Source organism: Rhinopithecus bieti, unplaced genomic scaffold (genome assembly GCF_001698545.2).
Source record: "Rhinopithecus bieti isolate Rb0 unplaced genomic scaffold, ASM169854v2 scaffold_10264, whole genome shotgun sequence".
Classification (NCBI taxonomy): Eukaryota; Metazoa; Chordata; class Mammalia; order Primates; family Cercopithecidae; genus Rhinopithecus; species Rhinopithecus bieti.
Genome location: NW_016806418.1, coordinates 618134 through 641641, shown reverse-complemented (window position 1 = coordinate 641641; position 23508 = coordinate 618134). Strand labels below are relative to the sequence as shown.

The 23508-nt window shown below is 55.6% G+C and overlaps 1 protein-coding gene across 1 annotated transcript in view; it reads right to left on the bottom strand.

Moving 5' to 3' along the window:
* Positions 1-23276, bottom strand: part of SHANK1 (SH3 and multiple ankyrin repeat domains 1) — a 58641-nt gene extending 35365 nt beyond the window's left edge. The window contains 15 exon segments of the mRNA XM_017876493.1: positions 1599-1625; positions 2091-2166; positions 2345-2458; positions 6602-6795; positions 7643-7973; positions 8263-8329; positions 8586-8663; positions 15932-16048; positions 16498-16665; positions 18358-18509; positions 18742-18850; positions 20519-20590; positions 21130-21333; positions 21539-21836; positions 23220-23276. Coding sequence (XP_017731982.1) covers positions 1599-1625; positions 2091-2166; positions 2345-2458; positions 6602-6795; positions 7643-7973; positions 8263-8329; positions 8586-8663; positions 15932-16048; positions 16498-16665; positions 18358-18509; positions 18742-18850; positions 20519-20590; positions 21130-21333; positions 21539-21793 — 1964 coding nt within the window. The 5' untranslated portion in view covers positions 21794-21836; positions 23220-23276.
* Between the last annotated feature and the right edge of the window lie 232 nt (positions 23277-23508).

The window sequence follows — 23508 nt, the reverse complement described above, 5'->3', positions numbered from 1 at the left end:
GGGGGGAGGAGAAGGGGAGGCACTTCCGGTCTGAGCCCCCCCTTAACCCCCCTCCCCCCTCCAGAGCCCTCCCGCGCAGGTGCAGAGCGAGAGAGCGCGGGGAGAGGGAGGCACAACATCACACAAGATGCCTCGCAGCCGCGTGCACGGACGCGCGGACGGAGCCCCGCTTCCCCGGCAGGGACACCACGGGTGAGAGAGGCCCCAGGCGGGGACACGCAGCCCACCACTACAGACCAACACGCAACGCACCTCGACACGGTCGGCAAGAAAGGCCAGGACATTCAGACTGGGCCCCAAGGCCATGAGCAACACCCCTCCCCCACCAGAGAAGCCCAGGCGGGGGGGCGAACACACCACCATAGCTCCCCGAGAGAGCGTGGACCCCGAGCCAGCGCGAGGAGGGGGCGGCACACGCCAGGAGGGGAGACACACGAAGGACCGCCCAGCTCCGGGAGGGAGGCCGGGGTTGGGCCCTGGCTGCAGGGCCAGGCCAGCGCAGACAGGGCCGGGAACAGCGGGGAGGCAGGAGGAGGGGAAGCTCCGACGCACCACACACAGAGAGCACGTGGGAGCCAGCGAGAGGCAGGGAGGAGTAGGGGAGGAAGCCCATTGACAAGACAGAGTAGAAGGAGGAAGGAAGCTGAGGGTGATGGGGACCACCCCCATTCAGCTGGTAGGGCAAGTGACCCCCACGGACGGAGGCCAAGGAGAGACCCAGAGAGACGCTGGTAGACAAGAAGCAGAGGTTGACATAGAAGCTCGGGGTGGGGGGGTGTACCCCAATACTCACCCGGTGCCCAGAGCCGGAGACGTGCCAGGCAAACACGCACAACGGTCAAGCGCCTCAGACACTCGGGGCGCAGGGTGGCACCCCAGCCCCACCCTCTATCCCCATGTTGCCATTTCTCTGTCCCCCCCATCCCCGACCCATCCCCACTGGCCAGAACACAGACACGTAGGTTTGGACACATTTAATGGAAGGATGCTACGCACAAGGGGACCCTTCCCTGGATTGGGGGGAGCAGTGGAGGAGAGTGTCATATTTTAGACACCAAATTATGACCCTCCCTCCCCCACAACCCTGTCCTTCTGGAGGCCCAAGCCCTGGAATCCTCCCCTCCTCTGCCCTTCCCTCCCCCAACATCCCAGGTCCTGAATCTCAGATCAATCAGACAGACGCACATGCATGCACACACGTTAATGTGCGAGCGCACACGCACAGTGACATGCACAGAGAGGGACAGATGTGTGCAGAGACCCACCTGTCCATGTGTGTGAGCAGACTCACTGACATGCCCTGCAGTGCTTGCCCACAGATTCAGAGAAGCACAGATGTGCAGAGCCAGCCCCACATAATCATAGCCACAAAGGCACCAGTATATACAGAGCAGGGCAGACCCTCCAGCCCTGGGCATAGGTACAGGTACATCCAGGCCACACATGCACACAGATGCGTGTCATGCACACCTACAGAGACACACGTTCACACACCAGGAAACCTCAGCTCTGGTCGTGCACACACACGTTCATACACCCCCCAGGCAGCCCGTCCTTCCCCTCCTGACCCCATCCCCTCCCTGCCCCTCCCCTCTCACCTCCCTGGGCCAATCCCATCCATTAAGCTTCCGAAGCAAGTCAGCCAGCAGCCAGGGAGGGGAAAGGTGTCAGTGCACCTCTCTCCTCACCCCCATCCCACCCGGCCCTGACAGTACCCTCCCCACACTGGTGCATGGGACACACACATTCCCACTGCACGTGACTGCACAGAGATGGGGCACATGAAGGAGACAAGGGCCTCCAGCCAGCCAGACATAAGAGCACCCCGGCCCCCTTAGACATCCCCGCCCTGCCCTGACCACTCCGTTGTCTCTGGCTGCCCCAGAGCTGGGCAGTCTTAGTGGCTGCCGAAGATGGTTTGGGGTTGGGCTGTGCTGTCTGAAGCTAATTCTGGCTTCTCCCACCCCTGGATCAAACTTTAGAAGGAATAGATTAGAAAGGGGGCTTAGAGGTGATGGAAATATTTAAAGGCATACATTGTGAAGGGAACTTGGGGTGAGGGGGTTGCCCGAGGGTGTAAGGACATTTACCTTGGGGCATCAAAGCTGTCGTAGGAGCCCACGGTATAATGCCGGAAGAGTCTCTTTGCCTTGTCACTGCGGCTTTCTGCAGGGGGACAACAGACAACCTTGGACTCTTGTTTTGGAAACCACAAGCCCAACCCTAGAGCTCCTGGCCCAAGTCTTCCCATCTACCTCCCAGTACCCCACCCCCATTAGGAAGGGAAAGGAATGGACATGGGAATCCTAGGGTCCACTGAACACGGCTGGGGGTTCCACATTACCTTGCTTACTCTCCTGAGAGCGATTGGCCACCTCTTCCAGGCAGTCAGACGGGAACCAGCCAACACGACCTTTGACCTGGCCTTCCCAGAAGCCTCCTTCCCCGATGCTAAGTACTGGATGGGGAACGGGGACATAGAGACATTTTGGTGTCTCTATACCTCTCAACTGCCAACACACTCAACTTACAGCCTTCCCACAGTTAACAGTTCCCGGCCCAACGGCATCCTTAATAAACGTCTGAGGAAGGAGCAAGGAGCTTGGGGGAGACCCAAATCATATCACTCTTGCATTCTAGCTTCTGGATCCCATGAGGACCAGAGGCACTGGGGAAGAGGACTGTGTTCCATAACATGGTCTTCCTAGGTTAGGGGCAGGTCCACAATTGGTCCTTGTCTCCCCTGGTAACTGCTCAGTTGTGTAATTCCTTCTCATCCTCCTAGGCTCTGTGGACTTAGATCACAGATGGGGGGACAAGCTCTACTTCACCCTCCCATCACTGTCCCTGCCACCTCCCAAAGTCTCCTTGCTACTTAATCTTTAGTCCTGTGTAGTCCTGTGTCCCCAGACCCCTCTTTCTGTCTCTCTTTGCCTCTCCTGGCTCTAGAATGGAGAAGAGATTAGAATCACTTCTTTCCTTCTCTCCCTCTCCCCTAACGGAAGCCACTTCCCCCTGCCCACCCTCCCAGGCCCCACCGCTTCCCCATTTAGCGAACATCACAGACTGCCTGTTACATGCCTGCTGCTGAAAAACAGAGATGCATGACAAGAACAGCTAATGTTTATCCAACTCTCACCTGGGCCAGAACCCTAAGAGGGGCCACTTCCTTTATCCCCCTTTTACTGATGGGAACTCTGAGGCTTGGAGAGCCAAGATCATTTGCTGAAGGTTACAAGGCTAGTAATTGACAGATGTGGATTTGAACCAGCTCAGTCTGCTTCCAGAGGGCATGCTTTCAGTCACTCATGTGCTGCTACCTCTCCATGCAAGGGCTTCAGGGCATGACAAGGGCACCAGTGGCAAACACATGGTCTTCAATTTCTCTGGCAATTTTCATGACTCTGCCCCTATTTAGCCCTTCACATAGTTTCCTTCCTCGTTCAACCCTTATGCCTACCCAGCTAGGTAACAACTGTTTTTCCATTTTATAGACAAAGAAGCTGAAGTGAATGTGGAGAATACCCTTGCGTGGAGATGACTCTAGCTATGCTAGGGGTTGAGTTGGGGCCATCAGATGTATTCCTCTCCATAAACTGACTCCCTTGAGAGCATCTGGGGAGACTAAATGAGGGGAAGCTGAAAGTCATGGAAGAGAGCAGGAGATGGGTTGTCAAGGGGACTGGGTTCTTGGCTGGTGCTGCCATGCCTGGCTTGGTGGTCTCGTAATCAATCATTTGTTCACTTAAAAAATACTTATTTAGTGCCAGTCATGAGTCAGGTACCAGGGTAGACAGTTGAATATAATCAATGTTTTTCCTTCCTTTGAGGAGCTTCCAGAACAGCCGCCAATAGAGGCATAACTGTACAAGTGACTACAAGATTGGAAGTTGGGGTCAGAGCTCAAGGGACAATAAGAGAATGTTTGGAGAGAAGCCAGATGGGAGTATATAACTTATAGATGGCAAAGGGGTCCAAGGAGGTATCCCTGAGGTGTGACATATAGACTGAGACCTGAAGGATCCTAGGAGCTGGGGAGGCAAAGAGAGCATGGAAGAGTTTTCCAGGCAGAAGGAACACCATGTTTGAAGAGTTTGGCATATAAGAAGGCTTGGGACATTGGAGGAATGGAGGAGTTGGTAGATTGGAGGATTGGAGGGCTTGGAGCATTCGGATGACTTGGGGGCTCGGGGCATTGGAGGATTGGAAGGCTTGGGGCATTGGAGGAATGGAGGGGTTGGGGCACTGGGGAATTGGAGGGCTCGGGTACTGGAGGATTGGATGGCTCAGGCACTGGAGGATTGGATGACTCAGGCACTGGAGGATTGGATGGCTTGGGCCGTTGAGGGAATGGAGGGCTTGGGGCTTTGGGATATTGGAGGGATTGGGGCATTAGAAGATTAGAGGGTTTGGGGCATTGGAGAATTGGAGGGTTCAGGGCACTGGGGGATTGGAGGGCTCGGGGCATTGGGGGATGGGAGGGCTCAGGGCATTGGGGGATGGGAGGGCTCGGGGCATTGGGGGATGGGAGGGCTTGGGGCACTGGAAGATTGGAGAGAAGGATGAGGTCCCTGGAACCTTGTGGGTGAAGGGAAGAGTCGCATGAGATGAGGTTGGCAAGGTGGGCAGACAGGCAGCTTGGAGGCCAGGTTAAGACTTTGGGCTTTGATTCTGAGAGTAGCAGGAGTCGGCTACCTCATCGGGTTGTGTGAAGCTCAGTGACATAGTGGATGTGGGCGTGCTTTGAGGCAATTAAGTCCGTCCTAATGGAAGATGAGGATATAAAAACAGAAGGCAGTGTATTCTCTTCCTGCATAGAAGCATTGAGCTTGTAGCTCAGCAAGATACTGCCCATGGTCCTTGCCTGCCCAGAAGGTCCTTTACTTCTGGCCTCAGCTCACCCTTCTTTTCTCCCATCTCCTCCCACCCCACGTGCCTATGTCCCAGGCAGCTTGCCCTGAAGGAGCTGCACCTGGCCTCCACAGTACCTCCTGAATTTGATCATTCATTCACTCACTCATTCATTCAACATATGTGCATTAAAGCCTCCTGTGTGCTGGGTCATTAAACTGAGCCCTAGAGACCCAGAGACCAATGACTTATGACCTCACCTACAGGAACTCAGGCTATGGGAAGAGAGACTTTGTAACACATGCAGTTACACAGCCCACCTGACGCTCTGACCCCTGAATACCCTTCAAGGCCTCACTCAAGTTGACCTTCTGTGGTAGGATCTTCCCTACTTATCCAGGGGCCCAGGTCTCTCTCCTCTAAGTGCCTAAAGTAGGGGCCACTTAAGAAAATGACGGCTTTTTTTTTTCTTTTTTTTTTTGAGATGGAGTTTCACTCTTGTCAGTCAGGCAGGAGTGCAGTGGCGTGATCTCGGCTCACTGCAACCTCCACCTCCTGGGGTCAAGCAATTCTGCCTTGGCCTCCCAAGTAGCTGGGATTACAGGTGTGCGCCACCACACCCAGCTAATTTTTTATTTTTTGTGTTTTTAGTAGAGATGGGGATTCACCATGTTGGCCAGGCTGGTCTAGAACTCCTGATCTCAGGTGATCCATCTGCCTCGGCCTCCCAAAGTGCTGGGATTACAGGCGTGAGCCACCGTGCCTGGCCAAGTGATGGGTCTTAAGTGGCACTTGTTATGTAGGAAACATTGGTCTAAGTGCTTTACATGCTCTGACTCCTCTAATCCTCATGAGGGTCTCATTTTACAGATGAAGAAACTGAGGCCCAGAGAAGTCACTTGGCTGAGGTCACCCTGCTAGGAAGTGGTGGGGCCAGGATTTGAACCCAGGCCGCCAGGCTCTCAACCGCTATGCCACTCGGCTCCTGAGCAGCCTAGAGTCTGGCAAAGAATTTTTCCAATGCCTCATATTAACGGCCACACCTGCGGCAAATGGTCGTCTCTAAAGCATCCTTCTATCCAAGAACACGTCAGCAGCCCTGCAAAGCCTACAAGCAGGGGAGACTGGCTCCACTTTCCAAACGAAGGTGGAGAAACCAAAGGGAGGTGAACCCTGATAACGGCAACCACTGTTTTGGGAGCCCTCCCCATGACCAAGCATCTTACATGTGCCAACTCATCGGGGCCCTAGAAGTAGGATCCTGCCCGTCTCTCAGTTGAGGACCCCTGGGCAGATGCAGGAGGCAAAGTTAAGGCTGCTCGGCCTCACGCTCTGCACCAGGTGGCAGGAAGGACTGTGGGCTTGGACTGGGGACCTTGGGCAAGTTGCTTCACCTGTGTGAGGCTCTGTTCCTTCAACCATGCAATGGGGCCCATGACCTCCCTCCCCAGAAAGGGCCATGACGAGTCTAAAGAGACGATTTGGTGAGATGTTCCAACCATGCCCTGCACACGGCATCAGTGTCCCACAATGGGACACGGCTCACTTCACTGCTTTTGCCTCAGCACTGCCTCCTGACAGGGTCAACTCAGCTACACTCTATGCTCCTTCAAGGCTCAAGGGGCGCCTCAGGGCTCTCTGAGGTCTGAGATACTCCGGGTGTCTGAGAATGGTCTGCTCTCTGCTCCACGTTTTCCCTGATTGCCCCCACAGCCCAGCCCAGCCCAGGCCCTGCTTCCACCCTGGGTACCTTTGATCTTCTCGCCCTTGCTCAGGGAGATCTCCCCCTCGGCTTGGGCCTGGTACGACTTCACAGCCATGAAGGAGCGCCCGGGTACTGCTGAGTAGAGCTTCCTCCGCCTCCCGCGGCTGCCCAGGGAGCCCCCGGGGCCCCCTGAGCCCCCCGTGCCCCCGGCTGGCCCTTCCCGGGGTGTCCCGCTGGAGCTGTGTACACAGAGGGCATGAGAGGCAGGGGAGGGTGGAGGGAGGGAACACCTCTGGGAGGACAGGGGTCCTTGGGTGGGGGAAGAGGACGGAGCATCAGGGTGGGGAGGGGGGAGGGACTTTCCCAGCACTGGTGTCCTCCAGGAAAGAGGGCATTTGGGGCTCCTCTGCCTCCCCGCAGCTGCCCCCCAGCCCCCTCTCCTGCCTCCTGGCTTCCGGCTCTGCCCCCTCCCACGGTCCTGTGCGCACCGCCTGATTCAGCTTCCTGAGGCTGAGCTGGGACTGTGTCATCCCTCCGCTCACGAGCCTTCCGCGACTCCCAGCTTCCTCCTGGGTCAGGTCCAACTCCTCTGCCCGCCGTTGCCAGCCTCTCCCCCACTTCCTCGGGACACGCCTGGCTGGCCTCCACCTCCTTCTCACCCTCCTCTAGCCACGTGGGCCTCCTGACCCCGGAATGCCCCCGCCCACTCCTCATCCTCCCTCCAGAATGACCTCTCTGTCCCCCACCCAAGTCCCTGCCACCACCCCCATCCTCTTCCTGCTCGGCTTCCCTCCACCTCACCCTGTCATTCTCTGTCCTCAGGGGTTGGGACACATGTTTCTTTGGGGTATCCTCTGCCTGGGGCCCCTGTCGTGGAGCAGATGTCCAGCTAACATGTGGTGCACTGGGGGTGGAGTCGGGACAGTAGCTCCCAAGGCCCTTACTTTACCCCATGGTGACACTAGGGACTTGGATGGATGAGGGCCTACAGAGGAAGGCAGCTGAGCTGGCCTCGGGGGAAGCCACCTCTCTGGGGAGGGGATTTGACGGGGCTGGGGACTGTGGAGCCAGGGCTGCCTCCCCTACCTGGGCCGGCCTCGGGGCTGCCTCTTGGCGTCCTCAGGGTGCCTCCCTCGGGATGGAGAGCGGGCCCTGGCACCCCGGGGGCTGCTGGCACTTCGGAGGGTCCCGCTGCTGAGCTTGGCGGTGGGGGCCGAGGGCTGCGACTGGCCCTGGGACCCTGAGGTAGGGCCAGGGGCCCCAGAGGACGAGGCCCCCGGGGCGGAGAACACCATCCAGTCGGGCAGCGCCATGCTGGTGTCACTGTTGGCCCGCAGCAGCGCCGGGGGCACTGTCAGCCCTGTGCCCGGGGGCCCCCGTCGCCGGGCCGCATACTTGGGGGACTCCTGGAAGGGCACTGAGAGGGCACAGTGGCGGCGGGGGGCAGATGTTAGGGGAGAAAAGGCAAGCAGGGGGCCATGCGGGGCAAGAGATGGTGGGAGAGAGGCATGAGGGAGAAAGACAGAGATGAGAAAGGGCGGGGGGCCTGGAATTGCTCCCCCAACCACCACCCAGACATTTTTGGTCCTCTAGGGTTTTCTCCATCCTATCCTGGCCCTCAAGTCAGGTACCCCGACTCTCCCATCCCACCATGAAACCCCAGCCGCCCCAGGTTCTCTGTGCAGCCCCAGCTCCCTGTCACTCACCCACATCCTGTTCTCGATGGTTTCGGATCAGCTCCCCCAGCTCAAAATTCCCAGCAATCACTGCCACCTGGAGGGAGTGGGTAGAGGTGGGTTGGCGGGGGGCGGGGTGGCCCAGGGAGCAGAGAGAGGGCAGGAAACATACTGAGGTCCCCAGCCCGACCCAAACCTTCCACCCTGACAATGCCACCCTCCCTCTTCTTCCCGCTCCCCCTCCACGGCCTGTCTCCTTGCTTTCCTCATTGTCCCCTTCCTTATCCACTGGGTGTCACTGTCACCCTTTCCTTAGCCCCGGAGACTTCAGTACATCCACTGCAGCCCCAGACCTGGAACGGCGTCTGTCCGTTGTTATTCTTCACATCCTTGTCGGCACCTCGATACAGGAGGATCCTGGCACAGGTCTCCTGTGGGTGATGGCCAGTGGCGCAGGACAAAGAGAGAGAAAAACATTAAGGGCACCATGAGTGGATACAGGTACTGTGCTAAGAGCCTCAGGAATAAATACTCCACCCTAAACCTGCACCACTCAGGACAGCAGCCACCTGCCAGGTACAGACCAGGAGCACTTGAGTTTAAACGTGGACGGCCCAAATGGAGATGCACCATGCATGTGAAATACACACTGGATTTCAAGGATGCCATATGAAAACAAGAGAGAATTTAAATGTCTATAGCCAGGTGTGGTGGCTCAAGCCTGTAATCCTAAGACTTTGGGAGGCCAAGGCAGAAGTTCCAGACCAGCTTGGGCGACATAGTGAGCCACTCCCCATTTCTATAAAAAAATAAACAGAAGTTAGCCAGGCATGGTGGTGGGTGCCTGGAGTCCCAAATACTTGGGAGGCTGAGGTGGGAGGATCTCTTGAGCTCAGGAGTTTGAGGCTGCAGTGAGCTGAGATCAAGCCTGGGTGACAGAGCACGGACCTGTCTCCCCTCCGCCCTGAAAAAAAAAAAAATGCCAGGCATGGTGACACACACCTGTAATCCCAGCACTTTGGGAGGTCAAGGCGAGCGGATCACTTGAGGTCAGGTATTTGAGACCAGCCTGGACAACATGGTGAAACCCCGTCACTACCAAAAACTACAAAAATTAGCCAGGTGTGGTGGTGAGCGCTTGTAATCCCAGCTACTCAGGAGGCTGAGGTGGGAGAATCACTTGAACCCAGGAGGTGCAGGTTGCAGTGAGCCAAGATCCCGCCACTGCACTCCAGCCTGGGTGACAGAGGGAGACTCTGTCTCAAAACAACAACAACAACAACAACAACAAAAAACCTAATAATTTCTGTATTGATTCTATGTTGAAATGATAACATTTTGGATACACTGTTATAAGTAAAGTATGTTGTTACAATAAATGTCACCTAATTATTTTCCCCTTCTCCTTAACATGGCCACTAGGATATTTGAGGGCATTTAGGATACGTGCTCATGCTATGTTCCACTGAACGTTGGGGCCAGATAATTATTTGGTGATTCATTGGTTTGTGGGGGGTGTTCTGAGCGCCGTGGGATGTTGAGTAGCATCCCCCGTCTCTACCACTAGATGCCAGTAGCACTCCCCTCCCCAGTCATGACAACCAAAAATGTCTTTAGACGTTGACAAGTGTGCCCTGGGGGACAGAAGCTCCCCGGTTGAGAACGACGGGTCTAGACCTTACTGAGGCTTACCATTACATGCCAGGCACTTGGCACTTTAGAGGCAGAAGATCCTTCAATTACCCAACAATTCCAGGACATGGAAATTGTCTCTATTTTACAGAAGAGGAAACTAAGGCTTTCAAAAGAGCGCAAGGTGGGCCAGGCACCATGGCTCACTCCTGTGATCCCAGCACTTTGGGAGGCCGAGGCGGGGGCTGGGGGGGATCGCTTGAGCCCAGGAGTTTGACACTAGCCTGGGCAACATGGCGAAATCCCGTCTCTACAAAAAATTTTTAAAAAATTGGCCTGGTGTGGCTGGCTACAGGTGGCTCACGCCTGTAATCCCAGCACTTTGGGAGGCCGAGGGGGGGCAGATAATCTGAGGTCGGGAGTTCAAGACCAGCCTGACCAACATGGAGAAACTCCATCTCTACTAAAAATACAAAAATTAGCCAGGCGTGGTGGTGCGTGTCTGTGATTCTAGCTACTCGTGAGGCTGAGGTAGGAGAATTGCTTGAATGCGGGACGTGGAGGTGGCCGGGAGCCGAAATCGCGCCATTGCGCTCCAACCTGGGCAACGAGAACGAAACTGTCTCAAAAAATAAAATAAAATAAAATAAAAATAAAAATTAGCCTGGCATGGTGGCACGCGCCTGTAGTCCCAGCTACTTGTGGGACTGAGGTGAGAGGATCACTTGAGCGCAAGAGGTCGAGGCAGCAGAGAGCCTTGTTCATGCCACTGCACTCCAGTCTGGGTGACAAAGAGACACCCTGTCTCAAAAAAAAAAAAAAGGGGGGGAGCTCAAGATCACACAGCTGGTGATTATCAGCCTTGGATTCGAACCCAGGTCTCTGTGACTCCAAAGCCTTCTATCTTAATCACACTTTCTGCCAGACCCAGAAGGAAGGGGACACACATTGTTGGGGAAAGGGTGGGGACAGGACTGGGCCAGCGGGGACAGGGACACCTTCTACATTCAGATCAATTTCTCACCAATGTCAATCATACAGCACCCCTCATCACTGTTTGGGCTAAGCACAAAGTCCATGCCACAGCCTAGGAGGGTTAGGGTTAGCTGAGCTAACCTGAGCTGCCTGCCCTGCCACTCCCCACCCTGACCCTCACCAACTTCATCTTCTACCACCCGCCCTTGCTCCCAGGCTCCAGTTACACTGGCCTCCTCCTTCCTCTGACAGCACACTCATGCCCCAGGACCCTTGCACGGCTGCTCCCTCTGCTTAGAAACCTCTCCTGCTAGATCTCAGCATAGCTTGCTTCCTCACTTCATTCAGGCTTTTGCACAAATGCCACCTCTTCAGAGAGGTCTTCTCTGGCCATCCTGTCTGAAAAAAAAACCTTCTCCTCTTGCTTGCTTTATTTATTTTTATTTATTTATTTATTTATTTAATTTTTTTGAGATGGAGTTTTGCTCTCATCACCCAGGAGGTTGGGAGTTCAAGACCAGCCTGACCAACATGGAGAAACCCCATCTCTACTAAAAATACAAAAATTAGCCAGGCGTGGTGGTATGTCCAGGTTGGAGTGCAGTAACATGATCTCAGCTCACTACAACCTCCACCTCCTGGGTTCAAGCGATTCTCCTGCCTCAGCCTCCCAAGTAGCTGAGACTACAGGCACCCGCCCATCACATCTGGCTAATTTTTGTAGTTTTAGTAGAAATGGGATTTCCCCAAGTTGGCCAGGCTGGTTTTGAACTCCCAACCTCAGGTGATCAGCCCGCCTTGGCCCCCCAAAGTGCTGGGATAACAGGCATGAGCCACTGTGCCTGGCCCCTTGCTTTGTTTTTTAATATGAGACTGGTGTATGTGCCAGGTGCTCTAAGCCAATGTTAACTCATTTTCTTCATAACCCCATCTCCCTGGAATTCCATTTCCTGTTATTTGTCTGATTAGTGTCTCTTCTCCTCTACGTCATAAGTTGTACAGGGGCATGATTTTGCCTATGGCACCTGCCACCTGGATTAATGCTGGAACCACAGGAACTGTTCGGTAGGAGGAGTGTCCTCTCCCTTTTTTCTTGGCCTGGCTAAACCCAACTTGGTCCCCAGCTTAACTCTACCCCAGAGTCCTCTGATGCTAATTTAACCATCATTCTCCAAGCACCTCCTTGATCTTACCCCTTCCACATGACAAGCATACACCAAGGGGTTTGTATGAGCCCATGTTACAGGACAGGTTCAGAGAGGGCAGATGCTATACCCAAGGCCACACAACCAGTTAGTGGAGCAGTGAGGATTCCAACCTGGCCTCCCTCTTTTTTTTTTTTTTTTTTTTTTTTTTTGAGATGGAGTCTCGCTCTGTTGCCAGGCTGGAGTGCAGTGGCGCAATATCAGCTCACTGTAACCTCCACTTTCTGGAGTGCAGTGGCGCGATCTCAGTTCACTGCAGCCTCCACCTCTTAGGCTCAAGCGATCCTCCTGTGCTTTCTGATCCTATGGTTCACCTGTCTCCTATGAATGGACGACTCTGACTGCCAAAGACACATCAGGCAGCAGAGTTAGCCCAGTGTGTGTTCTGGGTATGTTTGTGAGTGTGTGTGTGTATGTGAGTCTGTGTATGCCAGTGCTGCTGGCCAACTAGACTGTTAACACCTGCCATGTGTACTTTTGCATGTTTTTCTTTTTCTTTTTTTTTTTGAGATGGAGTCTTGCTCTGTTACCCAGGCTGGTGTGCAGTGGTGCGATCTCAGCTCACTGCAACCTCTGCCTCTTGGGTTCAAGCAATTCTCTACTTCAGCCTCCCAAGTAGCTGGGATTACAGGTGCCAGCCACCATGCCTGGCTAATTTTTGTCTTTTTAGTAGCAACAGGGTTTCACCATCTTGGCCAGGTTTGTCTTGAACTCCTGACCTCGTGATCCACCCGCCCCGGCCTCCTAAAGTGCTGGGATTGCAGGCATGAGGCACCGCTCCTGACCTGTTGCGTGTTTTCACACCCCTACCCCACACTGGGGCACAGAGCCAGAGCACAGCCCCTAAGCTCACCTGCTCCTCATCCTACTCTTACAAAGCTGAGAAGGTATGCAAGTCAGAGTTGATGGCACCAAGAGAAACTCGCATTTAATGGCATCCTAGCACTTATTTCATGCCATTGCCGTGATGTGTTTACACGTCTGCCTCCTCACCAGACTGTGAACTCCCACCCCGCCCCCCACCACACCCTCACCCTCCCCAGGCCAGATGCTGCATCTGATTCATCTCACATCCCCAAGGCCTGGTGCTGTGCACATAGTAGGTGCTCAAGGAACTTGCATGGAAAGGATGAGGATGGAGGATATGAAGTTAAGTCAGTCAAAATTCATTTGTTCAAATCATTCATTCGTTTGTTGAGTCACTCAGTCTGTTGAAACAAGCAAACACCTGTTGAATGCTCTGAGCCAGGCACTGTGCAGAGTCTTGGTGGAAATCCAAGAGGGCTGACCTATCATTCATTCACTCATTTTCATTCATTCATTTACTCACTCAACAAAGATGCAGTTAGGCCTGCTGTGTGCTGGGGTCCTGGAACAGAGCAAGTAATCAGACTCAACCCCCACCCTTGAGGTGCTCACAGCCTAGACACGGATCTGACCTTCACCACCAAAGGCTAGACGGGCATGTCAGGAGGCCAAGGTGGCAGGTGCTGGGGAAGAACTGTCAGACTTAGCCCTGGCTCTTGGAAAGCTTAAAGCCTGGGAGGAAGACAAGGGCGGAAATGGAGGAATCAAGTTCGTATGTGTTATGCATCGATTTGTTAAGTCCATGGCAAAGGCAAGCAAAACTACTAACCCACCTGATCCTTTTGCATGGTGGATATTAACTATTGACCCATCACAGCTGAGAAAGGAGAAGATCAAGGAGGGGAAATGACTTGTTCATCTGTGCCACTAAGAAAACTCTGCCTGCTGTCTAATTCTCTCTTTTTTTTTTTTTGAGACGGAGTCTCGCTGTGTCGCCCAGGCTGGAATGCAGTGGCGCGATCTCGGCTCACTGCAAGCTCTGCCTCCCGGGTTCCCGCCATTCTCCTGCCTCAGCCTCCCGAGTAGCTGGGACTACAGGCGCCCGCCACCTCGCCCGGCTAGTTTTTTGTATTTTTTTAGTAGAGACGGGGTTTCACCGTCTTAGCCAGGATGGTCTCGATCTCCTGACCTCGTGATCCGCCCGCCTCGGCCTCCCAAAGTGCTGGGATTACAGGCTTGAGCCACCGCGCCCGGCCTTTTTTTTTTTTTTTTTAAGGCAGGGTCTCACTCTGTCACCCAGGCTGGAGTGCAGTGGCATGATCATAGCTCAGTGCAGCCTCCACCTCCCAGGCTCAAGCGATCCTTCTGCCTCAGCCTCCTGAGTTGCTGGGACTTCAGGTGCATGCCACTGTGCCCAGTTGATTTTTGCATTTTTCATAGAGACTAAGTTTTCCCATGTTGCCCAGGTTGGTCTCGAACTCCTGGGCTCAAGCCATCCTCCCGCCTTGGCCTCCCAAAGTGTTGGGATTACAGGCATAAGCCACCGTGCCTGGTCCAGTTCTCTATACTGAAATTTATCTGTTTATCTGAATGGTACAGTTTCTGTCTCCCGACTGGACCCTGACTGACACTGGTGATGGTAACAATGACAATTATTATTCTGATGGCTGCCTTCCAGGGATGAGTACTTAATATACACGATGGCTCATCCTCTTCAATAAAAGCTGGTGTTATTCCCGTTTCAGGAAGAAGGATGGCGCCTCAAAGAGTCAGGGGACTCTTTTGCTCCCCACCCCATCTGCCCGTGGGGCCGGGGCTTCTTCCCCATCAGCTGCACAAGGGCCTCGGAGTCAGAGGATTGGTTGCGAGGCCTGTGTGTCGCAGAGCAGGAGGCAGAAGCACACAGGGAGAGAAGTGCCGGCACCATGTTGGTTCGGTTTGAAAAGCACTGAGTCTTCCCCAGGCTCCAGGCATACTGCTGGCTGCCACCAGGCAGCATGTGGCCACCCGCCAAATCCCCAGCACTGTAAGTTCTGCTGAGGCAGAGGGGGCTGAGGGCTGTTTTGGAAGACTTCCTGGAGGAAGGGGGCTGATAGACTAGCTCTGTCATGCTAGCGTCTGTCCCTCTAAGTACCCCCACAGCTGCCCTTCAAGGGCAGGGAGCATCAAGAAACAGGTGGGGAGATTGAGGCTTTCCATAGGGCTGACCTGCCCAGGATCATCTGCAGCGCAGGTGGCTAAAGTACCAGAGGTCATGATACTGAAAGCTCTGGCTCTTGCCAACCAGCTGCCATGAGACCCCCTGCCTGCTCTGTCCCTCTCCTCTCCTAGGAACTCTGGAAGTGGGGATGTCCTTCCCGTCTTCCTTCAGCACTCCCTTCCTGCTCAGGGACCCAGGCTGTCAGGACCCCCAAGGTCCTGAATTGCTAAAACTCCCATATCACTCATTCCCTTCAGGGGCCACAGTGGCTGCACGTTGAACTTTCCCCTGTGCCCTGCCGTGCCACCACGTGGCACCTGAACACACCACTGGCTGAATGGAGACACAGGAGCACTGAGGACCCATAGCCCCCTTTCCTCTGGTTTTCTGCACAGGCTGTGCCCCCACCCTGGAGCACCCCTTTCTCGCCTTTTCTACTCCTGCTCATCTCAATACTGGGGCACCTCCTCCGGGAAGCCACCTCCACCCCCAGCCACTCCATCTCAAGCCCAGTCCCAGATGTGGGCCCCCACAGGGATCTGGATTCCCTGTGACTTTGCTCTGAGTACTCTGGATTGTAGCAGCAAACTATGTTGCCTGCCCTCTGCCATGAGCTCAACACTTTGTCCCCAGCACCCAGCTCCGGGCCTGATACAGCGAAGGAGCTCAGTAAATATCTGTTGGATGGATGGATGGATGGATGGATGGATGGATGGATGGATGGATAGATGGATGGATGAATGGATGACTGGATGAGAGGGTGAAAGAGTGAAGAAGTGAAGCGTGCAGAGATGCAGTCAAGAGGAGTATCTGAGCTTGGCCCTGGGGGAGGCAGCTATGAGGGATGCGAGGGGCCTGGGGCGGCCGCTGCTAGGCAGACCTTGTTGTAGAGGGCGCAGATGTGCAGAGCTGTATTCCCTGAGGCGTTCTGGGCTCCAGGCTCAGCCCCATAGAAGAGCAGATGCTCCAGGTGCTGAGAGTGACCCCGCTGGCAGGCCTGGGCAGGACAGGGAGCATGGATCAGACCCAGGCTGTTCTCCCTCTGGGCCAAGAGTCTGCACACAACCTGTGCACTGGCCTTCTCATCCTATCGTTCACCACATCCACCTCCCCATCACCTTTTTGTCCCTCTTCCTGCTCTGGGACCCAGGCTGTCAGCCTCACAATCCAAATGTTCAGTCATTCCAAACCAGGCGTCTGGTCTGCCTCCTTAAGAGGGCCAAGAGGCCAGCCCATCCCTCTCAGGGATCAAGGCATCTGGTTCCCCTGCCTATGCCCCCTTAGGGTCTTTGTGTCTTCACCCCCATCATTTCCTCTTTGGGGACCATGTTATTCTTACCCCCATGCTCTGTGAGGACCCTGGCATCTGGTTCCCAGCCCCAGTCCCTTGGATGCCTCAGAGACTAGGTCCCCACCCCAGCCCTTCATGGCCTGAATCAGGAGCACCTGGTGGATTTCCTGCCAGCCGTTCTCATCAGCTATGCCCAGCTGGGCCCTGTTGTACAGGAGCAGCTCACAGCATCGGGGGTCACCACCCACCATAGCCGTATGGAACAGAGGGGTCAGCCCCCGACGGTCCTTGTAGTTGGGGGAACCCCCAAGGTCCAGGAGCGCCTAGGAACGGAGAGAGATCCCAGTAGAGAAACACAGATGACAGTCACACATTAACCAGCTCATTCTGAAGGGCCAGGGGGACTGGACCGTCCTGGGTGACCCACAGTGGCCAATGACAGTGACAGTCTTAGTTCTGCCATGATGTCCTTGTGTGACCTTGAGCCCGGCCCTTTTCCTCCCTGGGCCACTCTGATCCCCTGTGAACAATGTGGCACTTGGGTAGATGCCTCCAGAGGACGCTGGCACTCTGACATCCCACCCAGCCTTTCCCCTGGGGGTGACCTTAGATGAGCCATTGAAGGACATTCGGGGCCACAGTACCCACCCATTCCACCTCCTACAGGTAGGTTGTTGGGGACAAATGAGAGGCCAGAGTCTGGATGCTGGAGGGTCTCTGGCCAAGCGGGAGGCGTTATTAGGTCCAGGATCTCAAAGAAGGGGCATAGCAGGAAGCCAGGGGATAGACAAGTAAGCTTGGATAAGGGCAAGGATCGGGCCGGCCTCACTGGGGCTGCAGGCCACTTCCTGCTCCCACTTGAAAGACAACTCTGGGTGTGGAAGGCTGGCAATAATGAGCATTAATAGGAGAAAGTGTTGGCAGCAACCTTGTATGAGGACAGCCTGTAGCAGTGCCATCCAACAGGACGTTCCACCACCGTGGGGATGGTCTGCAACTGCACCACCCTATATGGCAGGCACGTGTGGTCCCCTGAGCACTTGAACGTGGCTAGTGAGCCTGAGGAACTGAAATTTTAATTTTACTTCATTCTAATTAATTTAAATTTAAACAGCCCCAGGTGGCCACTGGCTACTGGCTTGCATAGCACAGGTCTGGAGGCTGGGAGGGGCATGCATGAGCAGGATGTGGGTTTGGGGGTGAGTGTGCATGGGAGATACATGAACAGGGTCTGTTAACTCCAGGGGTATACTGCAGATCTTTGTGGCTGGTGTCTGACTGCATTAGGGGCTCTTCAAGAAAGAATCTGAGGGAGAGAAGGGAGGGGCCATTTAGCTGGAGCATCTATGCATTGGGGTGCTTCTCAATGGCTGTCTTTGAGGGCAGCCCATCTTGACCCGCATATGAAGAGGAATCAAGTGTCCTGGCGGGGGCAGGGGGAGAAGAGTATTTTAAAATTAGACTGTGCAGCTGATGCCGTGTATGTATTTTGTGGGTGTATGGGTTTGTCTATTTGAGAAAGTGCATTTGAGGCTGTGTACGTGGGGAAGGGGCTGTATTTGCATGTGAGAGAGGAGGGAGTGGAGCTGGTGCAGTGCTGGGTTTGGAAGGGTAGCTGGGGGACTGTTTTCAGGGTGTGTGAGGAGGGGCTCTGTCTGGGGGCATAGCAGGGAACTCACTTTGCATTTTAAGGAATGAGAAGGGTTGACACCTTGGGGAGACAGAGGCAGGTTTGGTATTGAGCTGGGTCACAGGGGATGGAGATGTTCCGGGTGTTTAGGGCAGGAGGCTGCACCCGGATCTGCATGATGTCAGCTGTAGCCCAGGTGGGTGCACCTGGAGGGCCTGACAAGGGTGACAACAGGGGCTGTGTGTCAGTCTATGGAAAGGGGCTTTGAACTGGGGACATGAGAGGGCCTATTTTTACAGAAACCAAAGAACTGAGGTTTGAGAAAGAACAAAGGGAAAAGGAGAGAGGGCCCCACGGTGGGGGTAGGGGGTCCCCGCAGCCTCACCGTGAGCGCCAGGCAGTGTCGGGCGCATGCGGCCTTATGCAGTGCTGTCATGCCATCCCGGGCCCGGAAGTCGATGTGGGCCCCGCCCAGGCACAGGGTTCGAATCACCTCTACAGAGCCTTCAGTCTGGGCCGCCAGTGTCAAGGGGGTTTCTGAAAGGCAGGAAAAGCTGGTCACCTGAAACCCCTTCTCCTCTCCTCCATCCCTTCCCATTTTCCAGGCTCTGTAGCTCTCCACCCCACAGCCTCTGGCCCCACGGCCTCCCTCTTGGACAGCGACGTGTTTGAGAGACACCAGTCAGGAATGGATCTGAATGCAGATGGCACCCCTGCTCCCCAGCCCTGTCCTGGCCCCGAGGTCCTCCTGATGTTCACCCCTCCCTACCTCCCGAATCCGAGTCATGGTAATTGGGGTCCAGCCCCTTGTCCAGCAGTCGCGCCACCTTGTCAGATGTCCCGAGCTGCACATACTCCAGGAACTTCTTCAACCCCGTCTGAGTCATGGGCAAAGACACAGAAGACAGGACAGTCAGGAGCAAGGCAGAGAAGCGGGGTCCTCAAGCAGCGCCGTCCAGTGAAAATATACATAGAGTCACATATGCCATTGAAAAGTTTCTAGCGGCCTCCTTTACAGAGAAAGTACCCAGCCCTTTGGGAGGCCGAGGTGGGAGGATCACTTGGGCCCAGGGGTTCGAGACCAGTCTGAGCAACAGTGAAACTCTTATCTCTACAAAAAAAATGCAAAAAACCAGCCAGGCGTGGTGGCCACATGCCTGTAGTCCCAGTTACTCAGGAGGCTGAGCTGGAAGGATCCTTTGAACCCTGAAAGGTCGAGGCTGCAGTGAGCCATGATTGCACCACTGCAGCCTGGGTGACAGAGCAAGACCCTGTCTCAAAAAAAAAAAAAAAAGGCCGGGCGTGGTAGCTCATGCCTGTAATCCCAGCACTTTGGGAGGCTGAGGCAGGTGGATCACGAGGTCAGGAGATCAAGACCATCCTGGCTAACACAGTGAAACCCCATCTCTACTAAAAATACAAAAAATTAGCCGGGCGAGGTGGTGGGCGCCTGTAGTCCCAGCTACTCGGGAGGCTGAGGCAGGAGAATGAGGTGAACCCAGGAGGCGGAGCTTGCAGTGAGCCAAGATTGCGCCACTGCACTCCAGCCTGGGTGACAGAGCAAGACTCTGTCTCAAAAAAAAAAAAAAAAAAAAAAAAAAGCAGGGTCAGGGGTGAAGTGTTAGTTGTGTTGAAATTCATTTTAATGATATATGTTCTTTAACTGACATAGCCACAATGTTACTGTTTCAACAGGTACTCGAGATGAAACTTATTAATGAGGTTATTTAACTTTTTTTGGTACTAAGTCTTTGAAGCTCAGTGTGTATTTCACATCCACAGCGAGTCTTAGTTGGGAGTAACCATATTGCAAGTACTCAGGAGCCACACTTGGCCAGTGGTTCCCAAAGTGGACCGTGAAGGCCTGGAGGGATGGAACATTTAGGGCAGGAAAGAGTTCAATGCATGCTGTGGTCGGGAGAGGGTAGACAAGGAGGGGTTGGGAGTTTTTCCCTCTCAAGGATCAAGAATCCTTCATTTCTGACCAAAGCAGTTCCCCAATTTCCTCCCAGCTCTCACCATTAGAGACACAGCAGAGACGGGGCTGAGGATTGGTCGGCAAGATACCAGGAGTACAGATATGGCTGGAAAGGGGGGTGTAATGGTCGAATTTTTGCAGGGATTCAGGCTATGAGGTTGGGAGAAATGCAGCCTGTCTTTGAAATAGTCTCCAGGCAGAAGGACTTTCAATGTCAGGGTCCTAGGCCAAGGTGGGGAAGTAAAGAGGCCTTGGGTGGATATGCGGGGAGGCAGGGGAAGAGAGGGGAGACTCAAAGGAGGCCAGGTGGGAATGATGGGGGCTCAGGCAGAAGGATGAGGGGCAAAAGAGGAAAGTAAGAAGGGGTTGTGATGGAGATAATGGGGGTATTTGTGGTCGTCTCAAATGTGGTACAGCACCCTGAGTTAAGGGGTGGAAGTGGCCAGAGGGATTGTGGGCTTGGGGAATGTGCAGATCTGTTGGGAAGAGGTGGGGAGAGAAAGTGGTTGGGCAGGGGGCTCTGGTGGTAGTGGGCTATAGGGGACAGATGCCAGCAGGATTCTCTCACCTTAGTGTGCAACTTGGCCAGCTGCTTCTCATCCAGGTTGGTCTGTTTGTAAACTCGGGTCTTGTATCGGAACTGAGGTCAGGGGTAGGGCAGTGAGAGAGACACAGAGACTTGGAATCAGGGGCCTGGGGAGAAGGCTTGGGGTAGGGGGAAGGTCTGATCCCCTTCTAATTCTCAAGGGTAGCTCAGGGTAGGAGTGGAAACAGCCCTGGAACCTTGGTCTATGGGGTAGAGGGGTGGCAGTGGCTTTTCTGAGTGCTGGATATCATGGTATATGCGCACTGCAACCCCTGCTTTGAAGGAGGAGGAGTCTGGACCCCACAGGAAATGTTCTAGAGTACCTACTGTAATTGGGAATCCTCCCCCGTTTTGATGGGCGAGGAGAAGCTTAGGACAGGAAAGTGACTTGGCCAAGGTCACTTAGCTGGTCAGAAGCAGAACAGACAGCCGTTTGAACTCAGGACTCTCTGACTTCCCTGTGATGCTTAGATCAGGACTAGTATAATGGGTACCCCCTCATTAAGGCTTTGAGTGTGTTAAAAAGTGGGTGAGGGACAGATATGTTTAGGGCATGCCTTCTCTTGTCAGTGAATGGGTTGGGGAAGCTTCACCTCCAGGTAGGGCACCCCCTTCTCGAAGGACTGGGGGTACTCCCGCAGCAACCTCTCCTCCTCCAGGAAGTTGGCGTCACGGCCCGAGGTGGCCGGCTGGAACAGGCCATAGTTGAGCACATCCTGCAGGCTCTCGCTCAGGGCACAGAGCACCTGCTGCTTGGCCGTCCAGATGGTGGCATCTGGGTTGAAGCGCAGGCATTTCTGGTGGGGGAGGAGATAGGGGCTAGGGTGGGCCAGGGGCCGGAGAGGAGCCTGAGGTGGGTTGGGAAGTGAGCCAGGAGCTGGGTGTGGGGGTGATCCCTGGAAGGATCCCCAGCACCAGTGGAACTCCCCATGTCAGTTGGAGCCCTGTCCCCCCAGCTTCCCCTGTCCCTCTCCTGCCGCTGGCCAGTGGGCAGGTACTCACTGTCTGGTGCAGGTCCGGGATGCCAATCCTGAAGACCATCATGCTGAAGTGGGCGTCGTCTGGGACGGACATTGAGCGGCCCTGGAGGCCTCTAACAGAGGCCAGGCTACCAGGTGCCCCACTGCCCCGGCCCCGGGTCCCCCGGGGGCCTCGACCTGGCCCGTCTGGGGAGCTGTCGGACTCTGAGCCCCCCTCGGGACACTCGCTGGCACTGTGGCGTTCCTCGTCCTCGCTTGTCGCGGGGCTGTGGGTCATTGTGGGGCCACGGGGCGACGGGGGACGGCAGCATCACAGGCGGCTATGGGGGTCAAGGGCGGCCATCAGACTAGGGGCCCGGGGCCCCTCAGAGGCCGCTAGTGCTACTTGGTGGTCAAGCGGTCAAGGGCAGCCTACTCCCACTGCCCAAGATAGGCAGGAAGGAGGCTGGGCACACCCTCGGCCTGCATGGCCTCCCCTGCTGCCTCCTCCCATGCTGGCACGCACACACCCCTGTCCCTGACATGCTTCTGGCATGTGTCTCCTTCCCTGCCCTTGGCCCCGCTTGCAGCCCGCCCCCTGCGCCCCACTTTGCCGGTGACCCAGCGTGGCCGTGTCCCAGAAACCGCAGAATCACCGCGGGAGCTACTGGCCCACTTTGCCAGGCCACAGAAAATGCAGCTAAAATTAGCTAAGGACAGACAGATGGACAAACTGACAGGCATCCTGCCCTCCTGGCCCCAGCCTGGCCTGTCACCCCAGGGCCGGGGGGTGGGGTTGGGGAGAAGCTGAGGCTGAGACTGAGATGTAGTAAGGGGGAGAGGGAGGCGTGGTGAGCCTGGAGCGGGTGGAACTGGTGACTTCACTCAAGTGTGGCTGACAACGCGTGGCATGCAGAGTAGTGCTGGGGAATCCGCCGTCCCAGGGGAGCAAGGGGCACTGAGATGGCGGTGTCATGGGCAGAGCATTTGGCCTAGGGTGTCCCCAAGGGAACCACAAGAAGTGGCTTTTAGAGACTGGGGCATCTTGAGAGAGTGTGTGGGTGGGTGGGGAGGTTGGCCCGGGGAGTGCTGTACTGGTGATAGTGGTGTGGTGGCCCAGGTAGATGTGGGTGGCTGCAGATGACCTGTAGCTCTTTTCTAGGACTGCAGGGTGGGTGGGCTGGCTTTGCTGGGTACTAGGGGCTCCACTCTGAGGACTGGGGGTGTTAGGAGGGAGGCTAAGAAGTGAGAGGAAGGTCTGGGGAACTGAGGTAGGGGATCATCTCTGGATCCTCCCTGCTCTCCCTTGAGGTGGACTTATGAGGGTGGAGCCCCTTCCAAAAGGGGTCCGCCTCCCTTCTGTTCTCCCCCAACTCCCACCCCAGCACCGGAAACCAGAATGTCTGGTCTGGTCCCTCCCCCCCACACCAGGCCCGGTTCCTGCACCGTTGCCATGGAGATGGGAAGCAGTGGAGGGTACTGCTGACTTTGGGGGAGTGGGGATGGGCTGGGGGGTTGGGAAAGGGAAGACTAAATGTGTGTGGTGGGAGGAGAGTTCCAGGAGCTGTGGGCGAGCGAGCCTGTAACCCAGGGCCAGCAGACCCCTCCCCCACGCGCGACAGCGCTGCGAAGCCCCCTCCGCCTCCAGGTACCCAGCCACGCCGCCCCACCTCGTCTCTGCGGAGACCCCGGCCTCCTCCTCCCCGCCCCGCCTCACAGCCCACCTAGCGATTTGGGGCCTGCAGCCAGCCACTCCCCCTCGGCTGACCCTGGCTGACCCCTAGCCTTAACCCCGCTCGGAGGGGGTGGCCGGTGGAATGAAAGAAAACTGGTCAGGGCCCCAGCGTGTACGGCTGCCCCAGCCCCCCGGGCCGGCTCCGGCCCCTCCCCCTCAGGGCTCGCGGGAGGGAGCGGGCACGCTCCGCCGGGGCGGCATGAATCAAACGCTCCGCGGCTAAGAATAGCTGGCACGCAGCTGGTACCGAGACGGGCTGAGGAATCGGCGGCGGGGGG